General features: G+C 36.7%; 1 protein-coding gene across 1 annotated transcript in view; it reads left to right on the forward strand.

Annotated features, from left to right (window-relative positions):
- Positions 1 to 18575, forward strand: part of LOC140152405 (uncharacterized) — a 145496-nt gene that overhangs the window by 90336 nt on the left and 36585 nt on the right. The window contains exons 54-70 of the mRNA XM_072174713.1: positions 953 to 1025; positions 1549 to 1741; positions 2458 to 2596; positions 2754 to 2823; positions 3026 to 3134; positions 4510 to 4684; positions 6167 to 6236; positions 6986 to 7184; positions 7742 to 7990; positions 8520 to 8655; positions 9129 to 9242; positions 9661 to 9840; positions 10413 to 10606; positions 11159 to 11186; positions 12390 to 12556; positions 13011 to 13067; positions 13338 to 13586. Coding sequence (XP_072030814.1) covers positions 953 to 1025; positions 1549 to 1741; positions 2458 to 2596; positions 2754 to 2823; positions 3026 to 3134; positions 4510 to 4684; positions 6167 to 6236; positions 6986 to 7184; positions 7742 to 7990; positions 8520 to 8655; positions 9129 to 9242; positions 9661 to 9840; positions 10413 to 10606; positions 11159 to 11186; positions 12390 to 12556; positions 13011 to 13067; positions 13338 to 13586 — 2402 coding nt within the window. The remainder of the gene's footprint in view (positions 1 to 952; positions 1026 to 1548; positions 1742 to 2457; positions 2597 to 2753; positions 2824 to 3025; positions 3135 to 4509; positions 4685 to 6166; positions 6237 to 6985; positions 7185 to 7741; positions 7991 to 8519; positions 8656 to 9128; positions 9243 to 9660; positions 9841 to 10412; positions 10607 to 11158; positions 11187 to 12389; positions 12557 to 13010; positions 13068 to 13337; positions 13587 to 18575) is intronic.

Below are 18575 nucleotides of genomic sequence, written 5' to 3' on the forward strand. Positions count from 1 at the left end.
TTTCTGCAAGTTGGACATCCAACATCGATATGAGCTTTACTATTGCCTGGCCTCTTTGTTACTTTGTCGATTTGCCTATTTGTGATTTGCAAATGGATGTGTGTTTTGATTAGATATCTTTATCTGCTGTCTAACGGCTCTCAGATGCCATTGCACGGGTGCCAAATTCAAGCCCAAGTTTTTTTTAAATTCTTGAAACTCTGATAGCTCCCATGACATTGATGAAGATAAAAAAAGATGCTAGCGTGTAACCAATCCATGGAAGTGGAGTTGGCAATACAAACAGCGGGGTAAGGTTGTCCAAGTTCATTCGCAAAATAACAATCCTGGATATGATATGTGTGTTGTGTGCAACAAGTATTACTTACTTTTTGTTTGTTTTTTCCTTGATTTTTGGCAAGCCCCACTCACACCCCTGATGTATGCATATAGCTTATTGTGAGCTTGATTACCAATCACATCTGCTGGTGTAATGCTATTTCTATATGAAAGTGTATGGTTTAAAGATAACTATACTATAGTCCAGTTGGTTTCCTCAAGGCAGTGACATCAATTCTTTATCTCGGTTACTTTGAGTCAACACATGCAATTTAATACTTATGCCCCACTGGAGCACGTACTGCGTCACTGCCTTAAGAAAGCCAAATGGACTGTTGTAAGTGCACCATTGAATGTTTGTGGCAGGTATCAAATATTCTGAAATAATTGAATTTTGTATAAGGGTGTGCCATTAGATATCACATTACCGGTGCAGCTGGTCAGTGTGTGAAAACTACAGTACTGGTGCAGCCTGTCACTTTGTGATAATGGTCAAGCTTTCGTCAGATGTGGCTCTGACCTTCGTCAGACATGGCTCTGACTTCATCATCCCATATATAAAATTCAATTGTTATGGAATCCTGTCGTGCAAGCCTTTCTACTTACAAATCTAAAATAATCTTTTCTTTTTCAGATACTTATTATTGGGCAGGAAAAGGAGCTGTTCCTGATGCTAATGGATTCATAGTTTCACCAGAAGATGGCAGGTAATTTATCTTGCTATAATTGAAAAATATTGCTGCTTTCTGTTTAATTTGTCTATTTTATAAGAAAACATTATCTTGCACTAAAAAGATGGTTTCATATATAGGAAAATTAGTTTGTCAAAAACAACTAGCTTTAATTTCCATAGACTGTATTAAAGAACCTTATGGATTGTTGAAATTCTTTAACTTATAGTTTGATCAGCTCGTAATAGGCGGGAAATGTTAGGCTTTTACCACTACGCCGAAAAGTAGACCCACGTTAAGAGTGCTATTACTAGTTGACATGTCTGTTTTATATTTTGTGTGTTGAAGAAAGTAGACAAAGTATAGGACTTGAATAAATAATTCATGATGCTTCTGATGAGATGTCACAAGACAAATTTCAAAATAAAATATTTTGATATTAATCCGCGATGTTAAATGCCCGCCGATTACGAGCTGATCAAAGTATAGGGTTATACCTGTCTAATGAACTACTTGTCAATGCCACACACTGACGAGGCACATTTTTTCACTGTTTCAGTTCAGCAATGTTACCCAATAATGGTGTGGCTGTTATGTATGATTCTGTAATACTCCTACTACCAGAAGATACAACTGTGTTTGACATAGACTACATAGGTTTATGGTGTAAGCAAGCTTCAGCTAGCTTTGGACATGTAGAAGTACCAGACAAAGAAGACCTTAATATACCACCTTATGTATTCATACCAGAAGTAAGTTTTATAAGCGTAATAGTTTTATGATCAGCTTTGAATCTTATGAACATAAAACATGAATTATGGGTTTTATACAGCACCTTCTACAAAAGTAGATAAAGTGCATTAACCGAAAGAAGGAAAGGAATATTTATGATAATAAGAGAAAGATAACTTCAATTTGAGAATGAGGTGTGATTTAAGAAGGCTTTTGAAAGTGGTGATGCTAGTGGTTCAGCAGGTTTAGGCAATTGAAAAGACCCGGATACCAGCCAGTTTTTCATAAAAAATGATAGCGGAGTCAGAATGAAGAGTATAATTAATCATGTAAATCTTAGAATAGGATAAGATATAAACCTAAAACAGAAAAATATAAAGCTTGGTGTGTTTGGTCCTTTGGGTCAAGGGTAGGCAGTGAAGAGACTTGAACAGTGGAGAAGTATGAGTAGATTGGGAGTGCATGAAAATAAGCTTAGCAGATCCAAGTTAATGTAGCTGATTGAAATTCTTGTATATTCCATCCATGATTGAGTTACATTAATCAAGCTAGGATAAAATATGTACACACTATGTTGTGACAATATCTCATTATCAAGATATTTCTAGATACAATTCAAATAATAGATCTACCATTTGATGGAAAAAGTCAAACTACAATGTGAAAGGAAACTCTTGACATACTTGTCTATTTATCTCTTTGTTATTTCTTATTTTTTAATCTATTTCACAAACAGGCACCATATTATGGCAAAGAGTTGGGAGCATTTTCACTGGATGGTTCCAACGCTCTTCATGGTGTTACTGGTACTGTATATACTATGGATGACACTAGACTTTGGATCACTGGCTTCTCATATGATGGCCTAGGACCAGGTGAGTAGAATGGAGCAGAATTTGTTACTAATCTCTATAAAGAAAGAATTCTTCAATATAATATTGAATTTAATCAAATGTTACAGAGTCATACCTAAAAGATGTGTTCCCTTTGTTCCAATTGATCATCCATATTTTGGTGTTTTATTTTGTTTAGATGCCTTTTTGTGGGTTGGTACTACAGATGATCCAGGAGCAGTAGGCTACATAGTTCCTGTAAATGGAAGGTAGGAATAGTTTAGCACTTTGTTATAAAGAAGATGAGTTATTTTGTGTGTACATTTGGTGTTTTTGCCCGCCATCCTGTTCACTCATCATTTTGGACAGGCCTGTTTGCTCATGGGTCAGGCTATTTAGTGTTGTAAGCTGTGGTATAATTGCCATTTCAGTAGGAATTTTTCTATTAATTATGTTGTTATTTCTTTTCAGTTCTGACAAGCTAGGTGCATATAATGATGCTGAACTGATTGTCACACTTCCTGATGGCATGACACTGAACCATTACAAATGGATATCTGTCTGGTGCAGACAAGCTGCAGTAAGTTATACTTTATAGGTTTGGTATTATACAATTGAATACCTGAGTGGAAGAAGGGCCCAACTCCAATTTTTTACAAAAATGAGTTAGACCCAGCATTTTATTGCCAGCAGACTGTTCTTCCTTGTGTGTGAAAGATGAGCCAAAATTCACTCTCTAAATAGTCTTCCACGTACACTTAATCATGAGTTTTCATGGAAGAAAGGCCCAACTCCATGGAGTTGGGCCCTTCTTCCACTAATATTGGATTAAAGAGGAATTTTGTACATCCATGAAATCTGCTTTTCACTACAATAAACTTTCTTGCTAACATATTTACATGCTTCTACTTGTGCAATTAATGGATAATTACCTAATTTCTGTAGCTATTTATAACACGCCTGCTTACGGAACTGGCACTTGCAGTATATTAGTGGAAGAAGGGCCCAACTCCAGCTCAGTATTAAGACCTGTACCGTTGCCATTGAAACATCATAATAAATTTGAATGTATGTAATATTGTATGTTCATGTATTAAAGGTCCCCTGAAGATGAAAACATTCTGTCTATAAAACTTTTCCAAATATTAAGTTTTTTCTTAATATCTCAAAAACAGTTTTGATGGAGTTGGGCCCTTCTTCCACTCAGGTATTCAATTATATACATGGTTTGAGGCAAACGCTACTATCTTAAATGCTATTGCTCCAAGATGTTATATGATTAGGACTTCTTTCTGACATAGAGTGGAGGGAAATAGTCACTTTATACAGCACCAGTTGTCACTTCTTATCCAAACAAACAAAATTACTAGATTCTCTTTTTTTGCCATATTTCAAGTGTAAACAATATGGGCAGGTTTTGTTCACTCATATCTTAGGTCTGTGAACCAGTTTGCTTGACACATCCGTATAATATACAAGATATCAATATGGAAGTATTTTATTCAGATTTATTTTTCTAGAGCCTAAAGAAAATGCATTTGATTTAGAACAATAGCTGTCAATCTTCAGTATAATTGTTCCTTGTCTTGTTCATTCATATGTACTTCCATTAACAATACATACATCTAAAAAAATAAGGAACAAAATAGCATAAAAACCAAGTTGTCATCTGATGTGCAACAGAATGCTTGGTTGATACTGGTAAAAGTGTGGTGATGTAGGTCGTGACAGAGAGAAGTAGGAGTACTCTTTGATAGTCCCTTTTTTCCTGCATCTGCTTTATTATGAACATGGGAGGGGATAATCACACTTGTGTGCTCGTCCACTTGACCAATAAGGTTTTGCAATTGCATTATAAATATTTTTGAGATATAGTCATATTAAAATCTCAAAATAGAAAGAACTTATTTCTACATACATTTTATAGTCATAATGTTTTGTTTTTTATCAAACAGGCAAACTTTGGTCACGTTCGAATCCCTACTGATTTTGTTGCACCAAGCTTACACACAATACAACAACCACTGGGCTATGATCCACTTGTGCATCAGGTACAAGCAGATAGTGTGGAGATTCTGGATACAAGAAGAATTAGGATTACCAATCTCACTTATGATGGCCAAGGACCAGGTAACAATATTTTACGCATACCGTATTTCGTCAAATAGTTGCCCCCCTCAAATAAACGCCCCCACCACTTTTTTCAACCAAGATGTTTCAAAAATGCCGATATTTCCATGCTATCTTGTGTAGTAAGCTTACCAAGTTGCGCACATGGTCGATAATAGCGCCAATAATTGGCAAAAATCTGGATCAGAAACCCGGAAGTGAGCCAGAAGTCAGTGTTTCTAGTTCATAGTTCGTCATTTTAGCGTGTGTTTTTAGTTTACCTAATGATTTTAACATGAATTATCGTTCTAAAATTGACCTTCAATAACCGCCCCCCCTTGGGAAAATGTAACGCCCCCGGGGGCGGTTATTGGACGCAATACGGTATCCTATCATTTTTCTTTTCCTTAGCCTCTTTGTTACTTTGTGTGTTTGTGGTTTACACATGGATACATGTTTGTTTGTTTGTTTATTTCTTCTTTATACTGGGTCCATATTCAGGGGAAAATTTAAGTATTCCCCTGTTCTTCCATATGGCCCAGTTTTGAGGAGATATCTTTCTCTCCTGTCTGATTGTCGCCATGAAGTGTGAATCAAATAACTTGCCTCAATGCATGTGATTTAATACTGCAAATAAACATTGGCTAAACCTGAAAGCAGACGGTATAGATGTTGTTAAAATTTGTTTGGCATATAATTGGCGGAACAAATGAGACTCATAACATCATGATATAGAATGACATGCGAGTTGGGCACAGCACTTACATATTTTCATGTTAATGTAATGTGTGGCAGGTAACGTGATTATGTGAATTTACGCAAGTGTATGTTATGACTTTATTGATGAACGTAGTAATAAAAACAAATAATTTTTACCAATTATAAGCTGACCAAACTTTAAAGACTTGGAATTTATCAAATTGAGGGTGCTGTGTCAGATTTTATCAAGTTTTTTTACATGTTTGTAATACTTGCCCATATACTTAACACCATCTGAAATAGGCGAGCATCCTTTATGCTTAAAATCAATTTAAAGTAATTTTCAGGATCCAGAACTTTATTCCCAACACAATTCAATAGCAGAAAAGCACCCACAATATGTTTGTTATTTTCATTATTATAGAATTTGTTCCTTGTAAATTACTGCTTGATAGACTCACTGAGTAGTATCAAATCTATCAAAAATAAAACAATATTTTCCTATCTGATATAGCGTTACAATATCTGGCACAGCCCTTACAATGCATAGAATTCTTGAAGTTGTGTGTCTACCACAAAGCTTAAAATTCCAATAGTTTGTGGGGGAATCCCATGTTACATGGAATTAGGGGCCTATGTTCACAAATATTGGGAAAATGTGTACATGTTTCAATGTTCTTACAGAATTGTTGCATACAGAAGCATGCAGTTCAAGTTTAATTCACAAGTGTACCATTGAATGTTTGCTGCAGGTAAATGCAATAATCTTAATGTATATGTAAAAAGATATTGTTCTTTTTTCAGATACTTATTATTGGGCAGGAAAAGGACTCCCTGATGCTAATGGATTCATAGTTTCACCAGAAGATGGCAGGTAATGCTCTTTATTTGTTTGTTTGTAAAATTTAAATATACTTCATTCAACTTTCCCTAATGATGATGATTTTGAAAGAATAATTTGTGAAAGGTCTATGACGGAGAGGGCTGAATTTAATTATACCAGATGTATAATGAACAAAGGTGTATGACAGGGCTGGTCAACCCTTTTTGACTTGAGGGTCCCATTGGAAAGGTCAGAAGGTTTGACAGTCCTTATACATTTTCATTAGTAACTTTTCTTTGAATATTTATTAATTTTATTTTCTGTAAGAAAAGGATTTGCGTTTGAGGGCCACATATGTGACCTGCTACCACAAAATCAGCGTAAAGTCGCAAGGAGTTAGTCACTTAAAACGCCCTGGCTACTGTGTTGGTGTTCACTCACCTGTTAAAGCCACTAAGTATGTCTGTATGTCCTTTGTGAATAGGGGCACAATGGGCCATTCACGAAGGATAATACTACTGGCTTGTACAGGTGGCGGCAAACAAAGAACATCAACTTAGTCAGACCAAATATCTCGAAACTACCAACTCAACAAAATGAGTATAAAGTCGCGTCGACTTTACGCTGATTTCGTGGTAGCAGGTCACATATGTGGGACGCAGGTCTCCGGGATGGAAAGTTTACACATAATTACAATACAAGACTTAAAGACAAAAACATTAACACTTGTGGCATATCAAAGTAAACCACCCAGTTCAGAGAAAACTGACACTGACAAGGCAATAACTTGACTCTTTCAGTTCAGCAATGTTACCCAATAATGGTGTGGCTGTTATGTATGATTCTGTAATACTCCTACTACCAGAAGGTACAACTGTGTTTGACATAGACTACATTAGTTTATGGTGTAAACAAGCTTCAGCTAGCTTTGGACATGTAGAAGTACCAGATAAGCAGGAGCTTAATATACCACCTTACTATTATGTACCCAGGCCAGAGGTAAGTTTTGAGTAACAGGAAGAGATTTCCCCTAATAGTAAGGGATACAGTTTTACATTGATTTTAATATTTTTATGTTAATTTCCAACAGTAATTTAACAGAAATGAGCAAGCATATCTGCAAATTAAAAATTTGTCCCGCATTTTTGAACCACACTTGATCTTTTCGGTGAATATTATAAGCCTGTTCATTTAGACCCCTGATGTAAACACGACGATGCGCACATCAACTTACTTCAAGGCAGCGAAATGTGGGGTTACGATATTGCATCAGCTATAGGATTTATGAAAAAGGTCTATTCCTATTTTTGCATTATAATCAGGTAAGGGGAGTGTGCAGCCCAGTTCATTCTACCCCAAATAAAACTTGGGCAGATTAGGATTAGAGTAGATTTATGGGTTTAATTCAGAAAATTCTTGCTAAAATTGCTGCAATGCATTCCTGATACCAGTGTGTGTTAAGACCATATGTATTTGGCAGAGAGCATTGTATCTTTTATTAATGAATTAAAACAATTTAAAACTTAACTGTCACTTCTAATGCCCAATTGTCACAGGATGGTGTTTTTGATAACTGTGAAGTGCTGCTGGAAAACAAGTTTCATGTGAGTTGGACAATAGAGAATGGTGACACCATTGCAGTGGAGCTGAAAGGCAAGGCTGAACCAGGATTCTACCTAGGATTTGGCATTAGTGGTTCAGATACTAGGACACTTATGATTGGTGCTGATGTAGCTATTGGATGGATTGACCAGAATACAAATATTGGTCACGTAAAAGATTACTATCTTAGCCAATATGGACAGGTATGTGAGAATCATATATGAGGCAGTAGAGAAGAGGGATGAGGGTCCTTTTCCATCTAAAGCTCTGTAGGAAATAAAGCCATCTTACTCAGAGTACTTCTTAAATTTTCTTCAGAATATGGAATAATGGAAACTTAAGAGGAGAGAAGGGTTTTCAGACCTTTCCTTATCAATGCCTCAGGGTGATTATAATCCTTGCCCAGTATGATGTAGCGTATGCCTTTGCTACATTTGTTCACTTATCTAGACAATGCCTAGTTGAATCATGGTCGGATAAAAGAGATTGGACTGTACTCAAGGATTTCCCCGAGTGTTATCCCCAGACTATCGCTATGGTGTTGCGATGTACCCTCACCAAAGGCCCCAAGGCAACCATTGGACCCCACACATTAGTGGCTTCACTACATGGCATACACAAATATGACAGATCCTTGATGTGGTATTATGCTTTAGAAATTGGTTGCAGCTGGCCTCTGATGTAGTAACAATTTCATATCCTATCATTTTTGTTCCTGTGTTATTTTTTCAGTGCATAGTGACAGCTGGATCTGGTGCTTGTCCTGATACGATATCTAATCCATCTGGTGGTAATGATATTGAATTAGTTCAGTCTTCATTTGAGAATGGTATCACTACCATTGTGTATAGAAGGCCACTGAATACAGGTAAGTTACACACAGTGGTGTAGCCAGGGGCCAAGGGGCTGCTGTCCCCTCTTCTTGTGGAACCTGTTTCCTCTTTCCCCTCTGGGATGATACCTACATTTATTAGACTTTTAGGCCTTTTTTGACAATTTTCCCCTCCCCCTGAAAGTCACACCATGCCCTGCCCCAGCCCCTCTGAAAAAATCCTGGCTATGCCACTGGTTACACATTTGACAGATTTATATTTAATTTGGAATATCTATACTATTCTTCATATTGGCGTGTCAGTGACATCAACTTGTTGAGGCAACTGGTTTGCAGGTGCTTCTATGCAGCATCTTTAACCTAGTGAATACTTGTGATTCATTTGACACTGCCCATTGAAATGCACAATGATTTGTGAAGTTGAAAGCTAGTAAGTGTACTTTTACTGTCTTTAGATATTAAAACAAAATTTGTTTTTAATGATTTGCATCATTGTATATGTTTTTCAGGAGAAGCAGACACTGACAAAGTTATCAGAACTGACCAACCTATGTATATAGCTTGGGGTATAGGACCCATTAACCCTACAGGAACTGCTGCTAAACATCATCAGCGAACTGTTGGTAAGAACCATGAAGAAGACAATTAATTGATGATGATGAAAATGATGATAAGGATGATGACAATGATTATTGCAATGATGATGATGGCGATGATAATGAATGCCATGATGATAAAATGATAATGATGATGGTAATGATGATTGCAATGATGATGATGATGTTGACAATGATGATTATGATCATGATGTGAACCATTATATTATTAGCTGACATGAAATCTTCTGGATCCTTTTTATTGTATTTTCTACCGTAATTCTGACCTGAATTGCTTTTTTTCTTTAAACTTGGTACCACAGACCTAATTATATGAGTCAGTGTGAATTTTTTAATGTGCATGTACTTATCGGCTGTATGCAAGTCTAAGCTGTATACATTTGCAATAATGTTCTCAAATTACTTCAATTATTTGTCATTTTAGGTGATGTAACCCTTGATTTTGGCCGCCAGAGTTCTACCTGTCCGGAAATTACCGCAGACTCTGGAGGTATGGAACTAACTCCATGGGAACCTGCTAATATTGTTGCATGTGATCAAACTACTACATTCCGTGCTACTATGGGACAAGCTGGAGGTGTACGGGGCTATGAAGGCATCACAGGTAAATTTAAAATAAAGGTGGCGTGTTTAAGTGTCATTATCACCAAATGCTTTAGCCAAGATAATGTTGCAGTGAATTTTGGGTATGTATTTCTCAAAGCTTCACTGAGGAAATATATGCACTATGAAATATCTGCGATCTAAACCAAGGATACAACAAACTGGTCAAACAAGATCATACAATAAGAAGGTAGGGGATGGAGGACAGTGTTAGAGGGGGAGAATAAAATAAAACTCTTGCTAAACACTGGTATAATCTGCAAGTTCATTTGTGGGAGGAGGAGGAGGCTGGCGTTCTACTTCATTCCTCTTCCTAGTTACACCATACTACTGTGTGTTTAACTACTATTTAACTTTTATTTTAATTGCTGTATTCTTTTACGAAAGTGTACTTTACTACAAAAGTCAATGTAGCCACTGTGTAAAATACACTAGTAAAGACACACTAGACACATTACTATAGTGTATAGTAATACAACAAGAGCATTGTGCGTATGCTTTATTTGTAAAAGTTATTATAGTGTACTAGCTCTCTCAGCTCAAAATAATTTTTGCAATTTCTTCTATTCATAGGCAAATCAGGCTGGGGCATAGCATGGTATCTCAATGATGAGATCATACCTGTGTTAACTTTAACACGTGGAGTGACTTATACATTTGAAGTTTGGGGTGGTGATAATGCAGCTCAGTCAGCTCAATATCATCCTTTTTATATCACTGATGATCCATTAGGAGGCTACTTTCAGCTGTCTCCTGCTGAACAACAGGTAAGAAACAAATTCATATTTAATAGTAAGTGATTTTTACTTGTTGAGGATTAGTGATCTTACTAAAATAGTAGACAAGCATCAGTTTTATCAGCACCTCACTGTATATATTGCATCATATATCTGCTCACGCACCACTCTGCAGTGTGAAATCTTCTTTTCAAGAAGCCTACACTATAATGAAAGAAGAAGAAGCATTAATTGCCGGTCAAATTTTGTCATTGTTACTGTATTGTAGACTTTCCATTCAGTTCATTGGTTATTATGTCAGTTTAAGAACTTGTATTCTGCCATTATTGGTCCAGTACATGTTCTTGCTGCTGGTACTGACGTAACCTAATACTTACAGCTGAAGGAATCCATAAATATACATTTATGTGCTGGTTACCCCACCATGGTTAGATGCACATACCTTGGGGTTCATTGCAGAAGTATCCTTGAAGCAATCCTTGACATATTTTTTTATCTGTGCAATTCTGCAACCCAGTACAATTGCACTTTGAGAAGAGGAGAAAATTGGTTATTACTAGACTTATTCTGTTTTGTTTATAGGCAGTTACTATCTTTGCAGGACCTGTAGGTAAGTATACCATCTTTTCAAATGGAATATCAAGATCAATGTTACTTTTTTGATCAAAGCTTTGATGAGTGGCATTTTTAAAAGGACACTTCCATCATGAAATGATTACTGGACATCATCGTCTACCCCCTCGTAATAGCTGTAGCACTGGTTGTAAATTGTCTACCAAATAGGGGTATTAATTAATTCTTTATAAAGCAATTCGTCAGCCTACTACGATAATTGCTTTTTTTGTAATTTTGAAAACAAAGTACAAAATATGGTTCAAGCATGCATTTAAACATATTTATTCACCAATCTTTGCACAAGACTAAATAACATAACTAATTTGTCAAATATTTTCTGCCGAATTGGAAATGTTGGACTATTAATATTTCTACTGTTTAAATAAACATAGCCAAATTAAAAAGTCTCCACTTGTTCCATCCCCATTTAATCAGAGTCTGATGAGTTTATGGCAAAATAATGTATATAATAATTTTCTATACACTTTCCTTCGAAGATTGATACCAAATTTGATATCAAAAGTTTAATCATCGTGAGCATAGGAACCATTGTTTTAAAATTCGTGCAATTTTTAAAATGACATAGGGAGTTGTATCAAGCGGCGGAGCTAGTGTGAGTGTCAAGAATTACGTCGCCTGAATAGGCCGGCAGGTTAATCGATTATAAACCACCTCTTCTCAACATCTACACATCTACACGCATCCAAGAGGTCTAATTACCCATGTACATCAAAATGCAAATCAAATACCCCGCTCTTTTAATTGTGAGCAGGCAAGTGTACAATGATTCCTGTACGGGTTGCTTCGGGCCACATAAGCTGGTACCATGCATTGGCTTTTGCGTGGTCAATTCGTAATTTGTCATTTTTAAAATTGCACAAATTTCCAAACAACGGTTCCGATGCTCACAATGATTAAACTTTTGATACCAAATTTGGTATCAACCTTCGAAGGAAAGTGTATAGAAAATTATTATATAAATTATTTTGCCATAAACTCATCAGACTCTGATTAAATGTGGATGGAACTAATGGAGACTTTTTAATTTGGCTGTGTTTAGTTATTACAGCTTTCCTAGCTATTTATCATTTGATTGCACATATTTTATTGTGAAGCACATTTAGGGATCTGGGATCCACAATGTTTGTTTGTTATTATACTATTATTTTATCATCTTTGCAATATTTTCATTCACCAGAGGGTCCACTCTGTTCATGGGAAAGTACACCTGGTTGTTCTCCTGATGACTACAACAATTTTGCTGGTTACCGTGACAACTGTTTGACAGAACAATGTGCAGCAGGTAGTCCAGGAATACTTACATGGACCCCTGATGAGAACACACCCGATTTAGTCTACTATCATGTGAGTATATAACCATATATAGTACAAATATTGACTGTTTTTAAGTTACATTTATTTTAGTTAAAACACAAAATAAGATCTTATTGGTAGCCATATTAAATAATTGGAGTGGAATATACACAGTACTCAATAAAAGGTACCTCCAACTATTTCTGTTTGTTCAAATTTGCAAAAAAATGAGACTCGTAACATGGTGTATTGATATAGTATGGCATGCAGTTGGACGCAGCAGTTGTGCTATTTAGGCATTGCGTAATGCGTGACTGGCGCACGCTTATGCAAATTTACATGAGCACAAGTTTGGAATTTCATTTATGTGTGCAGTAACAACAACCAAATAATTTACTCCAATTATAAGCTGATAAATTATAGATCATATTAAAGGTACTTCCAATGAAAAACAAATGCCTTGACTCTAATTATATCCTTATGTTTGTGCTTTGTGACTTTTCAGTGCTATACTCACCGATTCTTAGGATGGAAGATACATGTTGTAGATTCAGCATCACAGGTACCGTATTTGATCCTAAAATGACTTAAGTAATCTTAAAAGTACAGTACCACCAATAAGAGGGAGGGGGATATTGGTGCATGTTAACTCTGGGCCCAGGGCCATAGGGGCCATGAAAAAGCTAAGAAAATAGATAGAAAATATTAGATATAGTCTTTGACCATCAACTTTCATACTTTTTACCGGTACCAACAAAAAAGGGGCCTTAGGGTCATAGCACATAAGTGTTTTTGGGTTACTCTTTTTATTCTTTCTCATTCTTTTCATTAGAATTGTGCTGCATATAATAACTGTGAGGTACTTGTTGATGATACGTACCATGTCAGCTGGTCTGTAACTGGTGAATTGATAGATATAGAGCTCAGAGGGAGAGTTGATCCGGGAGCATACTTGGCATTTGGGATCAGTGGTTCCGTATACGGCAGCCAGATGTTAGGAGCTGATGTTGCAGTAGGATGGATTGATAAGATGACTGGTGAAGGGATGGTGGAAGACTACCATCTTAATTCATATGAACAAGTAAGTTTATTTGTAATCTCATCTGTCTGTTTGTTTGTTTGTTTGTTTGTTTGTTTGATTTCCCACTTGTACTCTTTGATCTGGAAACATGCAACTTCTTCAAGAAACAAAATGCAACCGCAATGGGGTGACAGATCATTTGCAATTGCAGCCCCACATCAATGGAATGAACTGCATTTAAATATTAGAACTGCTAAAAATGTAACTGTGTTTAAAAAGATGTTAAAATCTCAAAATTATGTCAGAGACATTCTGTAATTATATTTTGCTTTTAGTTTTCTTTTGTTCAGTTTTTTTGTTTTAGTGCATTGAGCCCTCTTAATTGAGTGGATATGTACCTTGTTGCTATATGTGGGCAAACAAAAACATAAATTACCAATGTATTATTGCTTTCCTCTACAGTGTGTTGTTACATCAGGTTCTGGTGCATGTCCAGATACTATTGCTAATCCATCAGGGGTTAGAAACGTTACCATAGTGAAATCATCTTACGACAACGGTATCACAGCTGTGTCATATAGAAGAAGCCTGGATACAGGTATGTACACCTGTAAACCACAAGGAGGTTCAATGTTCATAATTTCATTCAAAGTCGGCTTTATCACAGTGCAATTTACTTTTAATTATGACATTCACATGCCACTCTCTAAATTTGGCACAATCTTACTTTATATTGCTATCTAAAATTGGATGACATTGCAGTACAGGTATTTTGTAACTCAAATAGAAATAAATACTTTATGCTAGCAAATAACTAGCTTAACCCACAAATCAGACGGTCAGAAGTCATCAAATTTGATAGAGTAATCTAATGATTGCACCCTTTAAAACATTTTATATTGATCAAAACAACAATTTGTGATGTAAATTTTATCAAAACAACAACAATTTGTGATGTCTCTCTCTCTCTCTAGGTGCCATATCCTAAGACGTTGGCGATCATGTCATGCCACAATTCACTGTTATAAGCCATCTCCAGAAGCTCTGTCGCTTTATGTTCAGCTCCCCTTTCTTTTAGCCAGTCTTTCAGATTTGATAACCACATCACTCTCTTCCTGCCTCTGCTCCTTGTTCCTTCTATTCTTCCTGTCAATACTAGGTTCTCGAAACCATCCTTTCTGAGGATATGACCAAGGAATTTGAGCTGCTTAACTCTGATTTCATGTAACAGCTTCCTGTTCACATTTGCTCTACTTAGGACATCGTCATTAGACACTTTATCAGTCCACGGGATCTTCATCATTCTTCTAAGGAACCACATCTCGCAGCTCTCCAATCTTCTTTTAATGTCTGTTGTTATTGACCATGCTTCACTTCCATACATTAATACAGGGACGACATAGCAGTTGAGTACCAATTCTGGTCTCTATACTGAGGGCACTGTTTTTAGGATCTTGTCTAATTTTGAGAACGCAGACTTAGCCAGTGCAATCCTTCTCTTAACCTCCTTAATACATCTGGCATCTTCTGTGATTAGACTGCCAAGGTAGTTGAAGGAGGAAACTTGCTTAATTCTTTGATCTTTCACCTTCAATATGCATGTTGGGCTTTCAGTCTTTGATACCACCATACATTCTGTCTTCTTGCAATTTAACGACAAACCTTTCCTCTCACTTTCCTGAACCACCACATCAAGAAGCCTTTGCAGATCCTCCTCAGACTCAGCTAATAGGACAGTGTCATCTGCATATCTTATGTTCGTGATGTTATGTCCACCTATACCGAGACCATTTTCCTTTTCCAGCTCCCTTAGGATCAGCTCACTGTAATAATTAAAGAGATCTGGTGACATCACACATCCCTGTCTGACTCCTCTCTTAATGCTTGTATATTCACTACAATCTCCATCCACCCTTATGCACGCTGTTTGGTTCCAATAAAGGTTCTGCAACAGTCGTAGATCCTTTCCATGCAGGTCTAGCTTACCAAGATCTTCAAAAAGCTGATCATGTCTCACCTTGTCAAAGGCTTTTGAGTAGTCAATGAAACACATGAAAACATCCTTCTGCATCTCTACCGCTCTCTCTGTTATCATTCTCAAGACATAAATCGCATTCCTGGTACCAGCATCTTCTACAAAGCCGAACTGCTCTTTACCAATCTCAGGTTTTATTCTACTTCTTGCACGGAGTAACAGGATTCTTAGAATTATCTTTGTAACATGGCTCATAAGGCTAATTGTGCGGTGTTGTTCACAATCCACAGCGCCAGGTTTCTTGGGAAGAGCAATAAAGATTGATTTGCTCAGGTCTTCCGGAAATATCCCATCATCATACATTATGTTGATGACTCCTGCCAGTTTCTCAATTCCATAATCCTCTAATGCTTCAATCATTTCAACAACTATTCCATCTGGCCCAGCAGCCTTATTTCTGCTCATCATTTTTATAGCTGATCGAACCTCTGACTGCAATATCTTTGGACCCTCAATAAAATCTGGAAAGCTTGGCAAACCGTCCCTTACATCGTGAAATAACTCCCCAACATATTCAATCCATCTTTTCATTACATCATCTTTCCCTACCAGCATATTACCATTCTTTGCCTTGATGCACCCAGAGCTTGAACAGCCTGATTTCCTGCCTGAGATCTCATTTATCCTCTGGTACACATTCCGATTCTCTCCAAATTGACTCTCAATTTTGGCACATTCACTATTCAGCCAGGTCTCTTTGGCCTCCTTGCAACATTTCTTTATTTGCCTGTCCAACTCTCTATATTCTTTCGAATCCCTGTCCATGATCTTTTGCCTGTCTCTCATCATTGATAGAATTTCTTCTGTCATCCACTTGCTTTTACTTTCTCTCTTCTTCTTTGGCAGGCATTCCTCTGCTGTTTCAACCAAGATATCCCTCATTGATTCCCATGTCATCTCTTCTCCTTCATCTATAAGTTGCTCAAACCTGTTCTCCACTTTGATGGAATACTCCATTCGGATCTCTGGTTTCTTCAGCTGTTCAAAATCTACCTTCTTTGTGATCTTCGCTCTCTTCAACTTTCTCATGTGATGTAACTTTGGTCAAACAACAACAATTTGTTTAAACAATTTTTTTACAATCTGTAGAGAAAGATTCATGTCCATTACTTGTTACATTTTCTTGTTATATTTTCAGGTGATACTAATGGTGATATAATAATAAGCACTGACAATCCCATGTTTATTGTTTGGGGTATTGGCAATCTCAACCCCAGTGGTACGGTTGCCAAACATGATAGAAGGACCATAGGTAAGAGAAACTCTATGCTGGGGTATGTGAGTTATTCAAATTTATCACAAATTCATGTGTGATATTATTACAAGCAAAAATGATGAAAACTATACTGCTTCAACCTAGAAGTACAAACCAAATCTGTGGCGTTGGGGTCGATGCTTTGCGTCACACGCGACGCATAATGAGCATAGTGCGCTCGGCAAGTACAAATCGCGCAGCAGTTGGCGCGCCAAAGAAGCATTTAAACACGCATTGCACTGAAATAATTATTCTCATACCTCCAGTTTCCGAGGTCTTATTTACTTTTTCCTTCTGAGTTGACGGACAAAACAGACCTTACAAAGTAGATGATTGTTGCGACAACTGTAAACTTGAACAGATCTTTTAAGTATGTTCAACTTCACCCTCTGTGATATTGAAATGTAAATTAGGTTGGTATGGTTTTTAGAATTGAACTGAATAAGTAGATAGGCTTTCTTGACGGGAATTCATAATAAGTTAAAACTTATTTGAACTAAATCTCAGTTCCCCAAGACACTCCTTATAAATATGTTTGATTTGTCGTATTGTATTAATTTTTTCCTTTGTCCTTCTGTTCAAGTTGTCTTATCCAGAACAGTCCATTAGTATGAAGAGTCATTAGTCCGAAAATTGTTACAGTTAGGGTTTAAAGTATTTTAGGTTAGAATTAGAGTTAGGGTTAAGGTTAGCATTAGGGTTAATGTTAGTGTTAGGGTTAATGTTAGTGTTAGTGTTAGGGATATGGCTAGGCTAGGTTTTCGAACTAATAACCCTTCAAATTACCAATCATTATTACAGCACATCTCATGTAGGTAACAAGTTTAATATTTGCCAAACCTTTTGGCTGTGTAAGAGCTTTCAGACTTTACTATCAAACAAAGTACTCTATAACACTCCAATACCTGCACTTCATTAAATGTAACATTTAATTCTTCCAATTACAGGAAATATTAGGCTTGACTTTGGTCGTCAAGGTTCCACCTGCCCAGCATTGATGCCACCTGTCACTGCTCCAACACCTGATCCTGATGGTCCATGGACCCCAGTTGAGATCATTGCAGGAGAGGATATCACTGTGTTCCGTGCTACTATGGGCCAAGCTGGAGGGAGACGTGGATATGAAGGCATCACAGGTATGTCAAATGATGTTTAATATTTCCTTTAAATTACTTCTGATGGTTGGCAAAACTTGTCAGAATTTAGCATAGAAGTCTCTTTGAGATCTGAGTTTCTATAGAACAAATGAGTGTCTTATTATTTTCCTTTTAATTTAACTTTTAATAATCATTATCTCTGAAATAATCTTTGATGTAATGTACCGTTGGATGTATTGCATTATGTATTAAAAATAGTATGGTGTGGCTTTATATTGCTGTAACTGGAGGAGCAAATGACATGTAAAACTGTAGATGACCTATGTTGACCATAATAAATCTATTAATTGCCATCCTCAAATAAGTGGTGTGGTTCAGGCATTTTGGACTAGAAAATTATAAAATAAACATTCTACATTACCCTCTAACTTCATAACTACAGTGCATGTCACATACATAAAGTAGTTGAGTGGGGTAAGAGGCCGATGCAAGATTTTTAGGATATTTTCCATATTGCTGCCTATGTCTTTTGTGTAATATGCTACTAGACAGACATAAGCAAATGTCAGCTTTCACAGGGACGGAGGGAGTTTCCCATATCTTAATGTAAGTAAGACTATATGATCCAAGTATCTTACATAATGTATCACATCGACTTCTTA

The sequence above is a fragment of the Amphiura filiformis genome, chromosome 1, assembly GCF_039555335.1.
Source record: "Amphiura filiformis chromosome 1, Afil_fr2py, whole genome shotgun sequence".
Classification (NCBI taxonomy): domain Eukaryota; kingdom Metazoa; phylum Echinodermata; class Ophiuroidea; order Amphilepidida; family Amphiuridae; genus Amphiura; species Amphiura filiformis.